The sequence below is a fragment of the Oncorhynchus mykiss genome, chromosome 12, assembly GCF_013265735.2.
Source record: "Oncorhynchus mykiss isolate Arlee chromosome 12, USDA_OmykA_1.1, whole genome shotgun sequence".
Lineage (NCBI taxonomy): Eukaryota > Metazoa > Chordata > Actinopteri > Salmoniformes > Salmonidae > Oncorhynchus > Oncorhynchus mykiss.
In genome coordinates, this window is record NC_048576.1 from 88,925,322 (window position 1) to 88,947,854 (window position 22,533).

The 22,533-nt window shown below is 43.9% G+C and overlaps 1 protein-coding gene across 2 annotated transcripts in view; it reads right to left on the reverse strand.

The window, feature by feature from the left end:
* Window positions 1–4,894: 4,894 nt before the first annotated feature.
* The window catches only part of LOC110485264 (sarcalumenin), a 33,463-nt gene continuing 15,824 nt past the window's right edge, over window positions 4,895–22,533 (reverse strand). Inside the window, exons 2-7 of one of the 2 annotated variants that reach the window (XM_036939097.1) lie at window positions 17,099–17,203; window positions 14,808–14,903; window positions 13,774–13,803; window positions 10,000–10,116; window positions 8,971–9,204; window positions 4,895–7,243 (exon numbers count right to left, since the gene is read on the reverse strand). In XM_036939097.1, coding sequence (XP_036794992.1) covers window positions 6,429–7,243; window positions 8,971–9,204; window positions 10,000–10,116; window positions 13,774–13,803; window positions 14,808–14,903; window positions 17,099–17,203 — 1,397 coding nt within the window. In that variant the 3' untranslated portion in view covers window positions 4,895–6,428. The remainder of the gene's footprint in view (window positions 7,244–8,970; window positions 9,205–9,999; window positions 10,117–13,773; window positions 13,804–14,807; window positions 14,904–17,098; window positions 17,204–22,533) is intronic. The other variant, XM_036939098.1, reaches the window with a different exon arrangement.

The window sequence follows — 22,533 nt, forward strand, 5'->3', positions numbered from 1 at the left end:
AGGCAGTCAGGTAGCCAGACACACACAGACTGACAGGCATGCAGGTTATCCCCTCCTAACAGAACGAGAGGAAAATCCTCAGCCTGTCCAGCATGTTCACACCAGTAATGAGTTCAGACATTCTCAGACGTCAGAGTATTACACATTCCAGGGAGAGGAGATGAAGGAGAACGACAGATGAGGGAGGAAGAGGAAGGGGAGGGAGAGAGAGAGTCAGGACTTGAGAGAACTCAATCTGGAGGTGACTTGAGATGTGAAGAACTATGAATATGTATGTGTGTGTGTGTCTGCATGCATTGTGTGTCTCTTAGTTACCACAGTAAACGTAAACAACAACTACAACCAGAAGGCACCTGGACACTTGTATCCCCTTTCACTTTCCCTTTCATCAGAGAACAGTGAACAAAACTACTGTTGTGTAAATATACCTGTGTTCACGTCATTGGGCTTTCAAAGTGGGGAGCTATGATCTCACCATCAGGCTAAGCAGAATAAATGCACAATGTAGACATGCTGAAACTGAATCATGCAGATACATTATGTACTGTCAGCTATTGTACTGAATCATGTGTACAGTAGGATACTGTACTGAACCATGTGTACAGTAGAATACTGTACTGAACCATGTGTACAGTAGGATACTGTACTGAACCATGTGGTCTGTAGGCTACTGTACTGAACCATGTGTACTGTAGGCTACTGTACTGAGTCATGTGTACTGTAGGATACTGTACTGAACCATGTGTACAGTAGGATACTGTACTGAACCATGTGGTATGTAGGCTACTGTACTGAACCATGTGTACTGTAGGCTACTGTACTGAGTCATGTGTACTGTAGGATACTGTACTGAACCATGTGTACTGTAGGATACTGTACTGAACCATGTGTACAGTAGAATACTGTACTGAACCATGTGTACAGTAGAATACTGTACTGAACCATGTGTACTGTAGAATACTGTACTGAACCATGTGTACTGTAGAATACTGTACTGAGTCATGTGTACTGTAGGATACTGTACTGAGTCATGTGTACTGTAGGATACTGTACTGAGTCATGTGTAATGTAGGATACTGTACTGAACCATGTGTACTGTAGGCTACTGTACTGAGTCATGTGTACTGTAGGATACTGTACTGAGTCATGTGTACTGTAGGATACTGTACTGAGTCATGTGTAATGTAGGATACTGTACTGAATCATGTGTACTGTAGGCTACTGTACTGAATCATGTAGCCTACATTGTGTACTTTAGGCTACTGTACTGAACCATGTGTACAGTAGGATACTGTACTGAACCATGTGGTCTGTAGGCTACTGTACTGAACCATGTGTACTGTAGGCTACTGTACTGAGTCATGTGTACTGTAGGATACTGTACTGAACCATGTGTACAGTAGGATACTGTACTGAACCATGTGTACAGTAGGATACTGTACTGAACCATGTGTACAGTAGAATACTGTACTGAACCATGTGTACAGTAGGATACTGTACTGAACCATGTGTACAGTAGAATACTGTACTGAACCATGTGTACAGTAGGATACTGTACTGAACCATGTGTACTGTAGGATACTGTACTGAACCATTTGTACTGTAGGATACTGTACTGAACCACATGTACAGTAGAATACTGTACTGAACCATGTGTACAGTAGAATACTGTACTGAACCATGTGTACAGTAGGATACTGTACTGAACCATGTGTACAGTAGCATACTGTACTGAACCATGTGTACAGTAGGATACTGTACTGAACCATGTGTACTGTAGGATACTGTACTGAACCATTTGTACTGTAGGATACTGTACTGAACCACATGTACAGTAGAATACTGTACTGAACCATGTGTACAGTAGAATACTGTACTGAACCATGTGTACAGTAGGATACTGTACTGAACCATGTGGTCTGTAGGCTACTGTACTGAACCATGTGTACTGTAGGCTACTGTACTGAGTCATGTGTACTGTAGGATACTGTACTGAACCATGTGTACAGTAGGATACTGTACTGAACCATGTGGTATGTAGGCTACTGTACTGAGTCATGTGTACTGTAGGATACTGTACTGAACCATGTGTACTGTAGGATACTGTACTGAGTCATGTGTACTGTAGGATACTGTACTGAGTCATGTGTAATGTAGGATACTGTACTGAACCATGTGTACAGTAGAATACTGTACTGAACCATGTGTACTGTAGGATACTGTACTGAGTAATGTGTACTGTAGGATACTGTACTGAGTCATGTGTACTGTAGGATACTGTACTGAGTCATGTGTAATGTAGGATACTGTACTGAACCATGTGTACAGTAGAATACTGTACTGAACCATGTGTACAGTAGGATACTGTACTGAACCATGTGTACAGTAGGATACTGTACTGAACCATGTGTACAGTAGGATACTGTACTGAACCATGTGTACAGTAGAATACTGTACTGAACCATGTGTACAGTAGGATACTGTACTGAACCATGTGTACAGTAGGATACTGTACTGAACCATGTGTACAGTAGAATACTGTACTGAACCATGTGTACAGTAGGATACTGTACTGAACCATGTGTACAGTAGAATACTGTACTGAACCATGTGTACAGTAGGATACTGTACTGAACCATGTGTACTGTAGGATACTGTACTGAACCATTTGTACTGTAGGATACTGTACTGAACCACATGTACAGTAGAATACTGTACTGAACCATGTGTACAGTAGAATACTGTACTGAACCATGTGTACAGTAGGATACTGTACTGAACCATGTGTACAGTAGAATACTGTACTGAACCATGTGTACAGTAGGATACTGTACTGAACCATGTGTACAGTAGAATACTGTACTGAACCATGTGTACAGTAGGATACTGTACTGAACCATGTGTACTGTAGGATACTGTACTGAACCATGTGTACTGTAGGATACTGTACTGAACCATTTGTACTGTAGGATACTGTACTGAACCACGTGTACAGTAGAATACTGTACTGAACCACGTGTACAGTGTACAGTAGGATACTGTACTGAACCATGTGTACAGTAGAATACTGTACTGAACCATGTGTACAGTAGGATACTGTACTGAACCATGTGTACTGTAGGATACTGTACTGAACCACGTGTACAGTAGAATACTGTACTGAACCATGTGTACTGTAGGATACTGTACTGAACCACGTGTACAGTAGAATACTGTACTGAACCATGTGTACAGTAGGATACTGTACTGAACCATGTGTACAGTAGAATACTGTACTGAACCATGTGTACAGTAGGATACTGTACTGAACCATGTGCACAGTAGAATACTGTACTGAACCACGTGTACAGTAGGATACTGTACTGAACCGTGTGTACAGTAGAATACTGTACTGAACCATGTGGTCTGTAGGCTACTGTACCACATATCTCTCTCTGCTGGACATGCCCTGTAACTACAGTTAACTACGAGGTCTACAAACGCCAAACCAAACGTGTGGAACACAGTGCACGGAGAGCAGAGCTGACAGAGGCACAGTATTGTACACATGCTTTATTTAGGGGAATCCATTTTTTATCACTGCAGTAAAATTCTCACTGATTTTTTTCTTCCTTTTTTCCCTTTTTTGCAATAAAACATTGTTAGGCCCTGTTGATCAACAATGGTCAGTGAAGGTTAGGAAGAGAGGGTGAGGATAAGTGACTAGTTTGTTAACAGAAGGGATTGGACGTCTAATGTTAGTGGAGAATAAAATGATATTGTTCAGACGAAGGCTGTTGCCAAAACGCTCTGCTGCTAAAAAAATACATTCAAACTTCAAGAATATTTCAGTGAGTGCAGATTTTTTCTTTTGTCCAGTGTATTTTGCCTTTTGTCCAGTACTTTTTGCTACTACAAACTTGAGTTGAGGACGCCAATTACTCATTCTAATGGTGTTCGTGAGCCATGCACCTCCCATGCAGCATCAGAGGCCTGTTCAAGAGGATGTAATGTTACAGAACGTTCAGATAGAAATGTTTTGAGTAGAACAAATCTGATGGAAATGTTTTGAGTAGAACAAATCTGATAGAAATGTTTTGAGTAGAACAAATCTGATAGAAATGTTTTGAGTAGAACAAATCTGATGGAAATGTTTTGAGTAGAACAAATCTGATGGAAATGTTTTGAGTAGAACAAATCTGATTGCCTGTCAGATAGAACAGGGAATCATGTCAGCTCTATTCATTCTACTTTGATCAACAACATTTAGAATGTTTCACATCACTGAATAGACCCCAGTTGATCCCCACCTGGCTGTAGCAGGAGAGGAGTGACCTCAGGTCTGGAGTTCAGCTCAGCAGCCTCAGCTTAGAGTAGGATGAAGGTGCACCTAGACCCTGATCTGAGGTCAGTGTTGCATTCTTCCCCCTGATGGTTAAGGTTAGGTGAGGGTAAGCTGATCCTAGATCTGAGCCTTTGGGTGACTTCTACCCACAGCCCTCAACTCTCACAGAGGTCAGGGGTCAAAGGGCTGCCAATAGTCATGAATCTGTTCACTCGTCCCTTGTAGTTCTCTTCTTTACCTCTCCCTAAAGAGCAGAGGAAGTCCCACTGTTCTAGAGCGCATGAAGGCAATAAATTAAACTTGAACTAAAGGATGCATCCTCTAAGAGGGAGTTACTCAACAATCTTTCTCACAAAACCCAATACAACCTCTTGGCACTAGTTTGTGTGTGTTACAATGTGTCATTATACTGTGTAATAAATATATAACTGTGTAACAATCTATGTTTTGTAATGATTGGCTACTCGTGTAATGTTGAACTATGTACAGTGGGGATGAAAGATACATGATTATTACAAGACCTGTAAATGGCTCGCTAACCTGCAGAAGAAATGGATAAAGACATACATGTCACACTCAAACACACATCATTTGGTTTATTTACTGTCACACCATGAGAAGGTTCTCCATCATTCATGTAACCTGTTTCCCTTTTATATCCTGTTGGTCATTCAGCTAAACAGCTGGCAAGCGTATCATTTTAAAGGAGAAAGAAAACTTTGAAATACAGTATTGAATTCCTATCAGACAATGGAAGATTCATGGATGGGTTGCCAGACTTGTTTGTGCTTTAGCCAACTCTTCTCTGTTTGTACTTTGTCATGCGATATGATAGAAGGGCTAAAGCACAAACAGACCTGGCAACTAAGCCAGCAAATGTATATACTCAAACAACAGCAAAGTAAGCATAGTTAAGAAGTGAATCAGAGTACACCCAAACCCCCACCCCATCACCCCTCCCTACCACCAATAGGATGTGAAGATCATGACCCTGACATCTGCATTCAAGACACTGCTCATATCAAAGATAGTGGATAAATGAAGATGTCCCACTCAGGCCTTTTACCATGGAAAAAAATGGTCACAGTTCCGGTCTGCTTAAGGGGTGTTCTCCCATAGACACCAATGTGATAACAGCTGGGTCTGGTCTACTTAGTTCATGGACTGCATATGAACCAGAAAAAATAAGGGAGTAGGATGTCTCGCTTCCTCATTCGTCTCTGCTCATATCACAGGCTGTCAACAACCTGAGAGCGAGAAGAAGCATATAAAACAAAGATGGCCAAGAGAGTGGACCATCTTACAGCACCGTACATAGTTTGTTGGGACTGCACCATAAGGTTTGTCAGTTGTTTAAGGGAACATTGAGAAAGGTAAATACATGCACCTATGATATCATCTGTTATTAAATAAATACCATCTGTCATCTAACATGCAGTGTTAAAAGGCATCTTGACAGTGTTATTACACCTAAAGGCTGAGCTTATAATGCATTCATAGGAGAGAAAAAAGATCCAGATCTAATGTCTGTGGAAAGGACTGAACCCAGACTTCAAAAAGAAAGACAAAGAACGTGGCAGAGAATTGAGACCTGCTGCAATGCATTTTTCAAATAAGATTTTGTAAAACAAATTGGCAACTCCTGTTTCCAATTTCCCATTTTATTCACATACAAGGGAGCTGGTGGTAGACTGTTTCAGTCTCACCATTTTGTATTTTTATACAATTTTACATATTTTTCCTGCAATCACAGACAGTTCATTGTGGTTGTGCAAGGGAGAGAGGAGGGAGATGAGTTATTCTGTAATCTTCTCATCTCTCCAAGCAACTATTATTCTCAGCTGCCAAATCATACACACAAACCCTTCCTCCCTCCATCTCTTCCTCTCCCCAAACCCTCAACACACCACAACCTCTTGTTCTCCTGAGAAACAACCCTCTAAATGAACCCTTCCCTTCTCTGTCTCCTCAAACAACAACATTACAGGCTTCTGACAAGACCGGGGGTCTGACAAATGTCACCGTTCCGCTTTTTCCTTTATCACTCCTTCACACCTCCTCTTCTTCCTTTATTCTCTTCCCTCCTCCTCTCTCTCGTATTCTATCAGTTTTTCCGATAGCGGTTCTTAGGCTTGTCTCCGCATCCAGTGGCCTCGCAGGAGGACAGGCCGGGGGGGGCCTTGCCTGGGTTGATGCTGCTTAGAAGACCAGGCAGCTCACTGGTGATGGCCTTCTCGATCTTGTCCAGCAGGCAGCCGCCTGAGTAGGAGCACTGGGCGGACAGGGACTTGAAACTGCCAATCGGATTCACACCGAAGAAGTCCTGGTAGGCTTCACGGTTGGGCAGGTCGAACTTGCTCACATTGGTCTTGGCCAGGATGGACTTGAAGATGAAGAACTTGTCCGGGTCGTCCACGATCTCCTTGAACACCAGGTCTGGGTCACTGAAGTAGCTCATCTTGTCCTTGAAGGTCTGAACGTAGCGGTCCACCAGAAGTGCATGGATGCGCACCCGGATGGCATGCTGGCGGATGAAGGCGATCTTGTTCTCCATGCGGTTCTCGATCACCTGGTTTAGGTCTTCCAAGAGGGAGATCTCCTCGCGCTTAAACAGCTCGCGACTGGTGTCGGGTGCGTAGTCGAAAGGCCAGAAAGAGCTGACGTAGACCCTTGGGGGCTCTGTGACGTTGATGAGGGGTGCTAGCGACCAGAAGAGGGCACCATAGACACGCATCAAGTCCTGGGTGGCCAGGTTGTCTGCCTTGTTGAGGATGATGCGGATCTGGGACTCACGGCCCTTCAGCTGGCGGAAGAGCATCTCCAGCTCCAGGCCCACGTCCAGCTTGGTGGGGTCAAAGGTCACGAAGATGAGGTCGGCACGATCGATGAACCACTGGCACACATCGTTGAAGGGATAGCCTGGAGGGAGGAGGTAGAAACAGGGTCATTTAAACATCAATGTCTTGAACAGTCAGGAGTCACGGTTGCATTCCATTTAACACCAATGTCTTGAACAGTCAGGAGTCATGGTTGCATTCCATTTAACACCAATGTCTTCGACAGTCAGGAGTCATGGTTGCATTCCATTTAACACCAATGTCTTCGACAGTCAGGAGTCACGGTTGCATGCCATTTAACACCAATGTCTTCGACAGTCAGGAGTCACGGTTGCATTCCATTTAACACCAATGTCTTCGACAGTCAGGAGTCACGGTTGCATGCCATTTAACACCAATGTCTTCGACAGTCAGGAGTCATGGTTGCATTCCATTTAACACCAATGTCTTGGACAGTCAGGAGTCATGGTTGCATTCCATTTAACACCAATGTCTTCGACAGTCAGGAGTCACGGTTGCATTCCATTTAACACCAATGTCTTCGACAGTCAGGAGTCACGGTTGCATTCCATTTAACACCAATGTCTTCGACAGTCAGGAGTCACGGTTGCATGCCATTTAACACAAATGAGGCTAGATTGATTCTAAATGTCAATTTTTCTATTTTAGGCATTTATCAGACGCTCTTATCCAGAGCGACTTACATCTTAAAATGAATGTAGATTATTATTACATAACACTGATTATTATTTATTGATGTAGATAGATGTATAGGTCTAATTGTATAACATAAATCTTAGAGGTTGACAGGTTTTTAGGGGTCACCACTGTCTTAAAATTCCTCGGTCTATCTGATGATAAGAGGTGATCATGTTTAATATTTCATGTTCATGTGAATTTGAACTGAAGATACTGTAGCGATGAAACTTAGAAAAACAGCCATGGCAAAGCTGTTGGACTGACAGTCGCAATGACTTGTGTTTGAGCCCCGGTCGTGCTGCTGCCTGAATTTGCTACAAGATCTTCAGCTCTCCTGCTCTCTGTGTGCCTTACCTCTCTCCTGCTCTCTGTGTGTCTTACCTCTCTCCTGCTCTCTGTGTGCCTTACCTCTCTCCTGCTCTCTGTGTGCCTTACCTCTCTCCTGCTCTCTGTGTGCCTTACCTCTCTCCTGCTCTCTGTGTGCCTTACCTCTCTCCTGCTCTCTGTGTGCCTTACCTCTCTCCTGCTCTCTGTGTGCCTTACCTCTCTCCTGCTCTCTGTGTGCCTTACCTCTCTCCTGCTCTCTGTGTGCCTTACCTCTCTCCTGCTCTCTGTGTGCCTTACCTCTCTCCTGCTCTCTGTGTGCCTTACCTCGCCCCTGCTCTCTGTGTGCCTTACCTCTCTCCTGCTCTCTGTGTGCCTTACCTCTCTCCTGCTCTCTGTGTGCCTTACCTCTCTCCTGCTCTCTGTGTGTCTTACCTCTCTCCTGCTCTCTGTGTGCCTTACCTCTCTCCTGCTCTCTGTGTGCCTTACCTCTATCCTGCTCTCTGTGTGCCTTACCTCGCTCCTGCTCTCTGTGTGCCTTACCTCGCTCCTGCTCTCTGTGTGCCTTACCTCTCTCCTGCTCTCTGTGTGCCTTACCTCTCTCCTGCTCTCTGTGTGCCTTACCTCTCTCCTGCTCTCTGTGTGCCTTACCTCTCTCCTGCTCTCTGTGTGCCTTACCTCTCTCTTGCTCTCGGTGTGCCTTACCTCTCTCCTGCTCTCTGTGTGCCTTACCTCTCTCCTGCTCTCTGTGTGCCTTACCTCTCTCCTGCTCTCTGTGTGCCTTACCTCTCTCCTGCTGCTTGCGGTTCTCAATGATTCCAGGCGTGTCCACGAAGGTGACGCGCTCCAGCAGCTTATGGGGCATCTCAATGCCAATCAGCTTCTCAAGAAAGCTCTGCCCAAACTTCTCCAGGGGCGAGAAGGAGCGCGAGCTGTCGGCCGCCATGACGATACCCTCTATGGAGCGGGTCTTCTCGCCGTGCATGATCACAGTGAACTCAGAGGTAGTGGGCTCAGCACCTGGCATACAGAGGGAGAGAAAGACGGGAGAAAGATGTGAGAGAGGGAGATGGAAAAGGGGAACAGGAAAGAGGAGAAGATGCAGAGAAGAATGAGAGAAGATGATAGAGCAGAAGAGGAGGAGTAAGTAGGTAGAGTGAAGAGTTAAGTACATCAGAAACCAGGTGAAAAACCTAAATGACTTCAATTACCTCAACTAACCGCACATTGACTCGGTACTGGTACCTCCTGTATATAGCCTCGTTATTTAGATTTTATTGTGTAACTTTAAATACTTTATTTACTAAATATTTTCTTAACTATATTTTCTTAAAACTGCATTGTTGGTTAAGGGCTTGTAAGTAAGCATTTCACAGTAAGATCTACTACACCTGTTGTATTCTGCACATGTGACAAATATATTGATTTGATATGAAAAACAGGTACATCAGAAACCAGGTGAAAATACAGGTGCATCAGAAACCAGGTGAAAAAACAGGTGCATCAGAAACCAGGTGAAAATACAGGTGCATCAGAAACCAGGTGAAAATACAGGTGCATCAGAAACCAGGTGAAAAAACAGGTGCATCAGAAACCAGGTGAAGAAACAGGTGCATCAGAAACCAGGTGAAAATACAGGTGCATCAGAAACCAGGTGAAAAAACAGGTGCATCAGAAACCAGGTGAAGAAACAGGTGCATCAGAAACCAGGTGAAAATACAGGTGCATCAGAAACCAGGTGAAAAAACAGGTGCATCAGAAACCAGGTGAAGAAACAGGTGCATCAGAAACCAGGTGAAGTTTGAAGGGGCTTACCTGTGTACAGCTGGTAGGGGCTATCCTTCAGGCCAAGCAGGTAGTTGATCATGGAGGACTTGCCTACACTCCAGGGCCCAAGGAACAACACCATGGGCTTGGAGGTGATCTCCCCATCTGTCAGGTAGAGAGAGGAGGTGGTGATGCTGGTTATAGAGCCGTGGAGGTTCACTGCACTCATGACGACATGGAAGACCAGAGACATAGAGCCACTCCAGTACGTCTGAAACCTAATCTGATAAATCACAACAGCCTGTTCACCGGGAGTGTATTCAAATGGAAACAACCGCTGGCATACTGTTACCTACAATTACACTCAAATAAAGAGAATGAGACGCTTCCCTGAAAGTAAGTCGATGTTCATAAGATGGTCAACGAAAACTTGAGTTGTTCTAAGCTGGCCAGCTGACAACGTAGAAAATGTTTTGCAAAGGTTCCAGACCTCTCTGTGTCTGAGAACATGTTACTCAACTGTAGGGGTCAGGAACCAGTGCAATGGCCAATGGGATGCAGGCTTGATGCTTCCTCAACCACAGGCTGCATGGTGCACATGCTTGTAGGTGACAGACAATAAAGTAGCATATGACAGCAAAGCTAGACCACGAGCAACTATAGAAATTGTCGTTTTTCACCGGAGTTGCTTTCATTAGTTTGATGGTGATGCAATTTCTATACAGAATGTTAGACATGCCCTGCATTGTGGCATTCCCATTTCTATGTCTGGCACAGAGCGCAGGCATGCACTGAGTGGACAAAACATTAGGAACACCTGCTCTTTCCATGAGAGAAACTGACCAGGTGAATACAGGTGAAAGATATGATTCTTTATTGATGTCACTTGTTAAATCCACTTCAATCAGTGTAGATGAAGGGGAGTAGACGGGTTAGAGAAGGATTTTTAAGCCTTGAGACAATTGAGACATGGATTGTGTGTGCGTGCTATTCAGAGGGTGAATAAACAAGACAACATATTTAAGTGCCTTTGAACAGAGTATGGCAGTAAGTGCCAAGCACACCGATTTGAGTGTGTGAAGAACTGCAGCGCTGCAGGGTTTTTCACAGTCAACAGTTTCCCATGTGCATCACAAATGGTCCACCAACCAATGGACATCCAGCCAACTTGACACAACTGTGGGAAGCATTGGAGTCCACATGGGCCAGCATTCCTGTGGAACGCTTTCAACACCTTGTAGAGTCCATGTCCTGATGAATTAAGGCTGTTCTGAGAGGAAAATGAGGTGCATCTCAATATTAGGAAGGTGTTCTTAATGTTTTGTGCAGTCAGTGTATTGTATTTTGTCCTCAGTAGTGCAATATATAGGGTGTAGGGTGCAGATGCATCCCAAGGGTGTGCTGGGCAGAGGATTCACTAAACATAGTAAGACAGCCTAGTTACTGGACAAAAACTAAATATATCTTAGCAGCAGCATACTGCCAATGATCTCAGACAAACACAGAGGAGCAACATGGAAGAAAGAAGCAGAACAGCAACATGACAGACAGAACAGGAACATGACAGACAGAACAGGAACATGACAGACAGAACAGGAACATGACAGACAGAACAGGAACATGACAGACAGAACAGGAACATGACAGACAGAACAGGAACATGACAGACAGAACAGGAACATGACAGACAGAACAGGAACACAGACAGAACAGGCACATGACAGACAGAACAGGAACATGACAGACAGAACAGGAACATGACAGACAGAACAGGAACATGACAGACAGAACAGGAACATGACAGACAGAACAGGAACATGACAGACAGAACAGGAACATGACAGACAGAACAGGAACATGACAGACAGAACAGGAACATGACAGACAGAACAGGAACATGACAGACAGAACAGGAACACAGACAGAACAGGCACATGACAGACAGAACAGGAACATGACAGACAGAACAGGAACATGACAGACAGAACAGGAACATGACAGACAGAACAGCAACATGACAGACAGAACAGGCACATGACAGACAGAACAGGAACACAGACAGAACAGGAACACAGACAGAACAGGAACATGACAGACAGAACAGGAACATGACAGACAGAACAGGAACATGACAGACAGAACAGGAACATGACAGACAGAACAGGCACATGACAGACAGAACAGGAACACAGACAGAACAGGAACATGACAGACAGAACAGGAACACAGACAGAACAGCAACATGACAGACAGAACAGGAACATGACAGACAGAACAGGAACATGACAGACAGAACAGGAACATGACAGACAGAACAGGAACACAGACAGAACAGGAACACAGACAGAACAGCAACATGACAGACAGAACAGGCACATGACAGACAGAACAGCAACATGACAGACAGAACAGGAACACAGACAGAACAGGAACACAGACAGAACAGGAACATGACAGACAGAACAGGAACATGACAGACAGAACAGGAACATGACAGACAGAACAGGAACATGACAGACAGAACAGGCACATGACAGACAGAACAGGAACACAGACAGAACAGGAACATGACAGACAGAACAGGAACACAGACAGAACAGCAACATGACAGACAGAACAGGAACATGACAGACAGAACAGGAACATGACAGACAGAACAGGAACATGACAGACAGAACAGGAACACAGACAGAACAGGAACACAGACAGAACAGCAACATGACAGACAGAACAGGCACATGACAGACAGAACAGCAACATGACAGACAGAACAGGAACATCTTTTAAAAGATTCCAGAAAATCTATGTATTTCTTTGCAGTCACTTGATAATATTGAGGCCTGATTCATTCCTTGGCACGTGTATCATCGCAGTCCAATTCCCTGTATTCTACCTGAGGCTGTTCTGCTGCCATAGACTGGAGAAGGTCTGGTGACTGTTCATCGCCAAGCAGAAAAACAAGCCCCAGCAGGAAAAGGAAAGGTGAACACAGAGGAGGATATATAACCTATGAAAGGAATGGATCGGCCTTCAACCAAACCAAAGCAAGCTTTGTAATGGAAGGTTGTCGGAGATGACCACAAAGTCACTTAAAAGCGACCAGATGTTGTTGTCTGTATATCTGCATGTCAGAATTACAGAGAGAGTCTGAAAGTTGATCAGATCTTTAGTATAGAACTTTCCCCAGGTTGTATAGGATTTTATACTGATGGTGCTTTTTACAACCTTGTGCCCTAGTATTTGTTCATTGTCAGAAGCACCCTTTCCCACCCTTACCTGCTTATTTTGCTTAAGCCAGTGCTGCACATGCACCCCTCTTTACATCTTTGATCCAATGGGGTAGTGCCTTTAAGCATCCCAATTGTAATGGACCAGACCTCAGGGAATCCTTTCATGTGTAACTGCAGATTGAGGATCTCCCCTTATTAATTGATTAGTATAGAATTAAGAGACCGAGTTAGAATGGTATACTGTATTTACTTAGTATCAAGGGGAAATATGTCCCTCAATTGTTTTGTGAACGTTCAGTCATATAATCAGATTCATAAAATGACCTCGTACATTACTTTAATTTTCCATTACAGTAGGTCTTTGAAATGCAAATTATTTCTGCTCAAGTTTACAGCAGTTCAAAGTGATGTGAATGAAAATGCCAATGTCACAACTGATGACAATTGTGACATACAGGATCATTTGTTTGCGCCAAACAACCAAACTGGTCCATACCAAGGACCAATGGCTGGGGTCCCGGGAGTGTGAAAGAGGGGGGTGAGCACTTCAGCCAGTGCCATGCTTCGGCAAAGGTCCCCCCACTATACCAACCTGTGTTCCCATCCCCCAGTGTTCGTCCGCCTGTTAGGTGAGGTGGGGATGAGGTGGGGATGAGAGAGGGAAAGTGAGAGGGAAGGAGAGATGTCGAGGCATGATCATGTTTAACTGGAAGTGTCAAACATGCAGATCTATAATGGATGAAGTTGAAGGTTACTGGACAACAGGTGGCGGGGGGGGGGGGGGGGGGGGGGGATCTGTGGGATCCAGATTAATCATTCCTTCCTGTGCACTGCACTCCACACAGTTCAATTCATTATGTGTTCCTTCCTGTGCACTGCACTCCACACAGTTCAATTCATAATGTGACAGTTAGTCAAATTACAGTAAAGAGAGAGAGAGACAAAGCAACATCTTCAAGGAATTTCTCAGTCAAGGGAACAAACCATTGCTTCGATAACACCTGGCTCCCTCTAAACCTTTTTAACACCGTATCTGAGTATTCTGGGATGGCTTAGCACTTCCTATAAAACCTTTTATTCTGATTATGTCAGGAGGTTCAGTATTTGTATGAAGGTTAAAGACCATGCCAGGCCACAAGAGGGCGAGCTTTGCTTCAAGATGGGGAAGTGCAGTTGGGTCTGCACAGGTTGACCAAGGAAGGAGGGAAAGTCATCCCCCCGAAGACATGTTATCAAAAATAACATTAACACCTCCTATGAATATCCTGTTTATAATGCATTATAATGCCTTTTCTAACGCCTTATGGGCTATGCATAATGCATTATAATGCACAACAACATGGGTTATAATAACTGCTTAGTAACATCTGTAACAATACTGCAATAAGAGTTATATTAAGGTACTTAACTTTTAAACCCTTAAAAAATCTTTAAAACAAAAACAAAAAAGTTGAACATGCCTACACTCAGTCACCATGTCAACCCAAACAAGGAAACCACACACACACACACACACACACTCAACTAATACATGAAAAGGTGACATGATAGCACAAACAGATCTGAGATCAAGCCAACACACACTAACAACCTGAAACAGTGTGCTAAGCAAAGCCCTCCCTGTACCTGAGATCTCATGTGCCCTGAGCTCGTTGTACTTATAGGCCTGTTCCATGGGCTTGATGGCTGAGTGGTAGATCTTACGTAACTTCTGAATAGCAGCTGGAGGGGGAGAAAGAGAATGAGGGGAGGATGGTAAGAACAGGGTTCAAATTACAGTGGGGGAGAGGAGAGGCTGGGCACCCCCCATAACAATTAGGACCACCATATTAATTTAAATATCAATGTCAGCCCCCCCATAACAATTAGGACCACCATATTAATTTAAATATCAATGTCAGCCCCCCCATAATTCTCAAAAAGATCAATGTCGGGCACCCCCAAGTGGCTTCGGGCAACCCCAAGAGTCTATATATTTTAAGTGTGGTATTGGGCACCCCCAAGAGTCAAAGTATTTGAACCCTGGTGTCCATGGTAAGAAGGAATGTATATGGAATGAGATAGAGGGAGGGAGGTAGAGTTGGTTCATGTAAGAAGAAAGGTAGAATGGTGAGAGAAGATAAGAGAAGATAAGACACGGGTAAGAGAAGGTAAGACACGGGTAAGAGAAGGTAAGACACGGGTAAGAGAAGGAAACATAATAAGATGATAAGGAGTGTAGAGGAAAGAAAGGAGACAGAGAGGTAGAGTACAGGAGTTTCAGTTAAACAGGAGAGGAAGAACGGTAAGAAAATGTTAGATTAAATAACCAACAAGTCATTATAGAATGAGAATGAGTTGGAGAGTTCAGAGAGAGAGAGAGGGAGGGAGAGAGAGGGGAGAGAGAGAGAGGGAGGGGGAGAGAGAGGGATGGAGATAGAGAGGGAGGGAGGGACAGAGAGAGAGGGGTGGAGAGAGAGGGGAGAGAGAGAGAGGGAGGGAGAGAGAGAGGGAGGGAGGGAGAGAGAGAGAGGGGTGGAGAGAGAGGGAGGGAGAGAGAGAGAGGGGAGAGAGAGAGAGAGGGGATAGAGAGAGAGAGGGATGGAGAGAGAGAGGGGAGAGAGAGAGAGAGGAGAGAGAGAGGGGAGAGAGGGAGAGAGGGATGGAGATAGAGAGGGAGGGAGGGAGAGAGAGAGGGGTGGAGAGAGAGGGAGGGAGAGAGAGAGAGGGGAGAGAGAGAGAGGGGAGAGAGAGAGAGAGGGATGGAGAGAGAGAGGGGAGAGAGAGAGAGGGGAGAGAGAGAGAGGGATGGAGAGAGAGAGAGGGAGGGAGAGAGAGGGATGGAGAGAGGGAGGGAGGGAGGGAGAGAGAGAGGGGTGGAGAGAGAGGGAGGGAGAGAGAGAGAGGGGAGAGAGAGAGAGAGGGGAGAGAGAGAGAAAGGGGGGAGAGAGAGAGAGGGATGGAGAGAGAGAGGGGAGAGAGAGAGAGAGAGAGAGAGAGAGAGGGGAGAGAGAGAGAGGGGAGAGAGAGAGAGAGAGAGAGGGGAGAGAGAGAGAGGGGAGAGAGAGAGAGGGGAGAGAGAGCGAGAGGAGATAAAAGGAAAACAGATTAAAAACAGAAGATTTGGGACTCGTTAACACTAACGATGTTACCCATTAGCGCTAATGGAGAAGAGGTCCATTAAGGCTCTGGCACCACGTGTTTCTTTCTCTAACTAAAGCTATAGGCTGCGTGCCAAAAACCACCCTATTCATTATATAGTGCACTACTTTTTTTACCAGAGACCTATGAGCCTGGTGAAAAGTAGTGCACTATATACGGACTAGGGTGTAATTTGGAACGCACACATACACAGGCAAGTACCCACAGACCCATAGAGGATCACCCATCATTACTTTCTATGATGTGCTTCATTAACCCATAGATTAGTATAATGACACATCAGAGCAGGACAGGGAACATACTGAGTACATTTATCGAAACAGAAATATTCATTTTTCTCTGTAATAACACTACTGGTATTTGACAGGTAATTAATAGACACGAGAAATTCAAAACCAAATCTGCATCCCGAATGGCATCCTATTCCCTATTTAGTGCACTACTTTTGATCAAAGCCATATGGGCCCTGCTCAAAGGAAGTGCACTACACAGGGAATATGGTGCTATTTGGTACATGTCCCATGTCACACCAGGTGCAAAAATGTCTTGTGAATATCTGCAAAGTGCTCTACTGCATGTCTTCTTGTATCTCACAATATCTTTGTAATAATGCTAATGCTCAACAATGACATTTGATAACGTCAACAATATCTAAAGCTCTACAGCCTATTAAGATGTGATCATACTTGATATTTAGGGACAGGAGTTTTTCTTTACCATGTGACCTGACCAGGAACAACTGTAAGCCTCAGTAATATATTTCACCTATTATTTACCATGATAGTTTTCTGCTGCGTTCTCCTCAGAGGCCAGCCTCAGTGTCTCGTCGATGTGTGATCTGTCTCTCAGGATGTGGCTCAGGACATCCTCCACCTCCTCCTCTGTGGAGAGAAACAGCAGATCTGAAGTCAGTCTCTGCTAGTGAATCTTTGCACATTGGACTGGATTAACTGGCATGACAGATGAGGCTGGTAGGGGGGAAATGGGAAAGGTTCGTATGTGCTAAAACATTTGCAATCACAGCCCAAAAGTGGCATAATTTACTGGTATGACCCCCCTCTATGGCTGCTGCCTCCCAAATGGTTCCCTATTCCGTACATAGTGCACTACTTCCTGAGATTGTAAATCCTGTTTTAGGACAAAACATCTATATCACTTGCATTGACAATGTAAACATATGTTTCCCATGCCAATAAAGCCCTTTAAATGTAACTGAATTGACAGAGAGAGAGGTGCTGACTGTTGTGTGTCGTAAACGATCCAGTAGAGGCTTTACAGTGGCCAATTACCACCATGTTACATCAAGGGTCATTTCAATCAGTAAACGCGCTGTCTCAATCTCTCTCTCTATTGCTGGGGTCTACAGGGATGGGTGTCAATCTAGAAATAAAATGACCAATGGATTCTAAAGCATAAGAAACAACAACTACGAAATGAACAACTGTGAAAAGTCAGTCAGTGGCACCATACAGTATGTGAATAACAAAGCCAGAGGATGAATAGAAGTGATATGTTCTGTTGTATAAACTGAGGAAAACAACCCTGTGTGATGTCAAATCCAATCAAAATCAAATGTTTTGGTCACATACACATGGTTAGCAGATGTTATTGGTCACATACACATGGTTAGCCAATGTTATTGGTCACATACACATGGTTAGCCAATGTTATTGGTCACATGCACATGGTTAGCAGATATTATTGGTCACATACACATGGTTAACATATGTTATTGGTCACATACACATGGTTAGCAGATGTTATTGGTCACATACACATGGTTAGCAGATGTTATTGGTCACATACACATGGTTAGCAGATGTTATTGGTCACATACACATGGTTAGCAGATGCTATTGGTCACATACACATGGTTAGCAGATGTTATTGGTCACATACACATGGTTAGCAGATGTTATTGGTCACATACACATGGTTAGCAGATGTTATTGGTCACATACACATGGTTAGCAGATGTCATTGGTCACATACACATGGTTAGCAGATGTTATTGGTCACATACACATGGTTAGCAGATGTTATTGGTCACATACACATGATTAGCAGATGTTATTGTCACATACACATGGTTAGCAGATGTTATTGGTCACATGCACATGGTTAGCAGATATTATTGGTCACATGCACATGGTTAGCAGATATTATTGGTCACATGCACATGGTTAGCAGATGTTATTGGTCACATACACATGGTTAGCAGATGTTATTGGTCACATACACATGGTTAGCAGATGTTATTGGTCACATACACATGGTTAGCAGATGTTATTGGTCACATACACATGGTTAGCAGATGTTTATTGGTCACATACACATGGTTAGCAGATGTTATTGGTCACATACACATGGTTAGCAGATGTTACTGGTCACATGCACATGGTTAGCAGATGTTATTGGTCACATACACATGGTTAGCAGATGTTACTGGTCACATGCACATGGTTAGCAGATATTATTGGTCACATGCACATGGTTAGCAGATGTTATTGGTCACATACACATGGTTAGCAGATGTTATTGGTCACATACACATGGTTAACAGATGTTATTGGTCACATACACATGGTTAGCAGATGTTATTGGTCACATATACATGGTTAGCAGATGTTATTGGTCACATACACATGGTTAGCAGATGTTATTGTGAGTGTAGAAATTCTTCAGCTTCTAGATCCGACAGTGCAGCAGTATCTAAACCTAATATCTAACAAATTCCACAACTAAACCTAATACACACAATCTAATAAAGGAATGGGATGAGAATATATAAGTATAAAATATATAGATGAGCAGTGACAGAGTATAAAATATATAGATGAGCAGTGACAGAGTATAAAATATATAGATGAGCAGTGACAGAGTATAAAATATATAGATGAGCAGTGACAGAGTATAAAATATATAGATGAGCAGTGACAGAGCAGCTAAGATGCAATAGATAGTGAAGGATAACCGTACATATGAGATGAGTAATGTGAGATATGTAAACATTCTTAAAGTGGCATTATTAAAGTGACTAATGTTCCATTTATTAAAGTGACTAGTGTTAAAGTGACTAGTGCTCCATTTATTAAAGTGGCCAATATCAGTTGTACTGCAAGCACCTTTCCTCAAACTCAGCCACAGGCTGAGTAGCTACCATACAAGTCCTCTCATAGACGCTGCAGGCTGGATATTCATAGATATTCCTGTCCATCTGTCTCCCAGGCCCAGAGAGATACCGGTCTATCCGTCTCCCAGAACCAGAGAGATTTCTGTCTATCTGTCTCCCAGAACCAGAGAGATTCCTGTCTCTCTATCTCCCAGAACCAGAGAGATTCCTGTCTCTCTGTCTCCCAGAACCAGAGAGATTCCTGTCTATCTGTCTCCCAGAACCAGAGAGATTCCTGTCTCTCTGTCTCCCAGAACCAGAGAGATTCCTGTCTATCTGTCTCCCAGAACCAGAGAGATTCCTGTCTATCTGTCTTCCAGAACCAGAGAGATTCCTGTCTATCTGTCTACCAGAACCAGAGAGATTTCTGTCTCTCTGTCTCCCAGGCCCAGAGACATACTGTAAGTGGAGAGAAGAGGGGATGTTGAATGAGAGATATTTATATCCAGTTACATGGCTGTGGGATGAACAATTCCTCCAGGAGGGTTACATTTAGAAGTGTCCCCATTCATTAGCATTCTAGCATTCTGTGTGTGTGTGTGTGTGTGTGTGTGTGTGTGTGTGTGCGCGCATGCGTGCGTGATTTCCACATTTGAATGTCTATGTTATTTATTGCATTTGATCACAGCTGCTACTACAGTATGATCAGTTCTTTAATTAGACTGACTGCTGAAAATACAGGTTTGTTTCACGTAGCCATGGTTTCACAATAACACCATAGATAGTGTTTGTGTGTGTAGTGGGGGAACACCAGTTTCATAACAACCTGGGACAGGAGTGTGCACGCACGCACACACGCACGCACACACTCTCTCTCTCTGCTACACACCCTAACAACCCCATTGTCATAAAGAGGGGAGAACACGTCAGACTTTCTCTACCCCTCTGCTTCACCTCCTCCAAATATAACCCTCTGTTGTAGACTTATCAGCCTGTTAGGACTGTCCTTGAGTGCCCATTACCCAGGAACAACCATAATTTTATGGCCCCTGACTGTACCGTACAGGGGCCACTAGAGGCCCACAACCAGGTCAGGTTACACAGCAGCACTACAGCCATAGAAATATAACTACTAGAACAGGTTTTCCCATTCAAGTCAATATTCTGTGATGGGTGGACCAGTGGCCATATTGACTGTACCCACAGGAGTAATACCATGTCAGCCATATTGAGTGTACCCATTCTGAGGTGGTCGGAGGGGCTTTGACTGTTCTAGTAATTATATTTATATTTTATTTATTTTTTACCCTTTTTCGTGGTATCCAATTGGTAGTAGTTACTGTCTTGTCTCATCGCTGCAACTCCAGTACAGACTCGGGAGAGGTGAAGGTCGAGAGCCATGCGTCCTCCGAAACAACCCAACCAAGCCGCACTGCTTCTTGACACAACGCACATCCAACCAGGAAGCCAGCCGCACCAACGTGTCGGAGGAAACACCGTACACCTAGCGACCTGGTCAGCATGCACTGCACCCGGCCCGCCACAGGAGTTGCTAGTGCCAGCCAAACCCTCCCTAACCCGGACGACGCTGGTCCAATTGTGCATCGCCCCATGAGCCTCCCGGTCGCGGCCGGCTGCGGCAGAGCCTGGACTCGAACCCAGAATCTCTGGTGGCACAGACATCACTGCGCCACCCGGGAGGGATGTAATTATATTTCTATGACTACAGCTACAGAGCAGAGCTATATTTAGGGGCAGCTGGGATATCACCCTGATTCATACTGCTACACCCAGGGGGTCGTGAAACTCGGATGCTGCCTTCGTTGTTGGTCCTGTCACGGGAGATCGGTATTTGACTCTTAGTCGAGGTATTTCCATTTATAAAGTAATTCACAAGTTTCAGAAGTTGGAAGACACCCAGGTGATAGGTGGCCATGCTGGAGTACTCATACACACATCTACGTGGCGTAGTCCAGTACCTATCCACCCTTGGCTGCTTGACACATAGGCCTCCAGTAAAACAGTTACAGTGGATGGCATTTTTATGTTCTGAATTGCTCAGTGTCTAAGATGAAGTGTAAAGCTAATGTATACCGAAAACCACACCCTAAACTATATGAACAGGACAGACTACACCCTAAACTATATGGACAGAACAGACTGCACCCTAAACTATATGGATAGAACAAACTACACCCTAAACTATACGAACAGAACAAACTGCACCCTAAACTATACGAACAGAACAGACTGCACCCTAAACTATATGGATAGAACAAACTACACCCTAAACTATACGAACAGAACAAACTGCACCCTAAACTATACGAACAGAACAAACTGCACCCTAAACTGTACGAACAGAACAAGCTACACCCTAAACTATATGGATAGAACAAACTGCACCCTAAACTATACGAACAGAACAGACTACACCCTAAACTATACGAACAGAACAAACTGCACCCTAAACTATACGAACAGAACAAACTGCACCCTAAACTATACGAACAGAACAAACTGCACCCTAAACTATATGGACAGGACAGACTATACCCTAAACTATATGGATAGAACAAACTACACCCTAAACTATACGAACAGAACAAACTGCACCCTAAACTATACGAACAGAACAAACTGCACCCTAAACTATACGAACAGAACAAACTGCACCCTAAACTGTACGAACAGAACAAGCTACACCCTAAACTATATGGATAGAACAAACTACACCCTAAACTATATGGACAGAACATACTGCATCCTAAACTAAATGGATAGAACAAACTACACCCTAAACTATATGGATAGAACAAACTACACCCTAAACTATATGGACAGAACATACTGCATCCTAAACTATATGGATAGAACAAGCTACACCCTAAACTATACGAACAGAACAAGCTACACCCTAAACTATACGAACAGAACAAACTACACCCTAAACTATATGGACAGAACAAGCTACACCCTAAACTATACGAACAGAACAAGCTACACCCTAAACTATACGAACAGAACAAGCTACACCCTAAACTATACGAACAGAACAAACTGCACCCTAAACTATATGGATAGAACAAACTACACCCT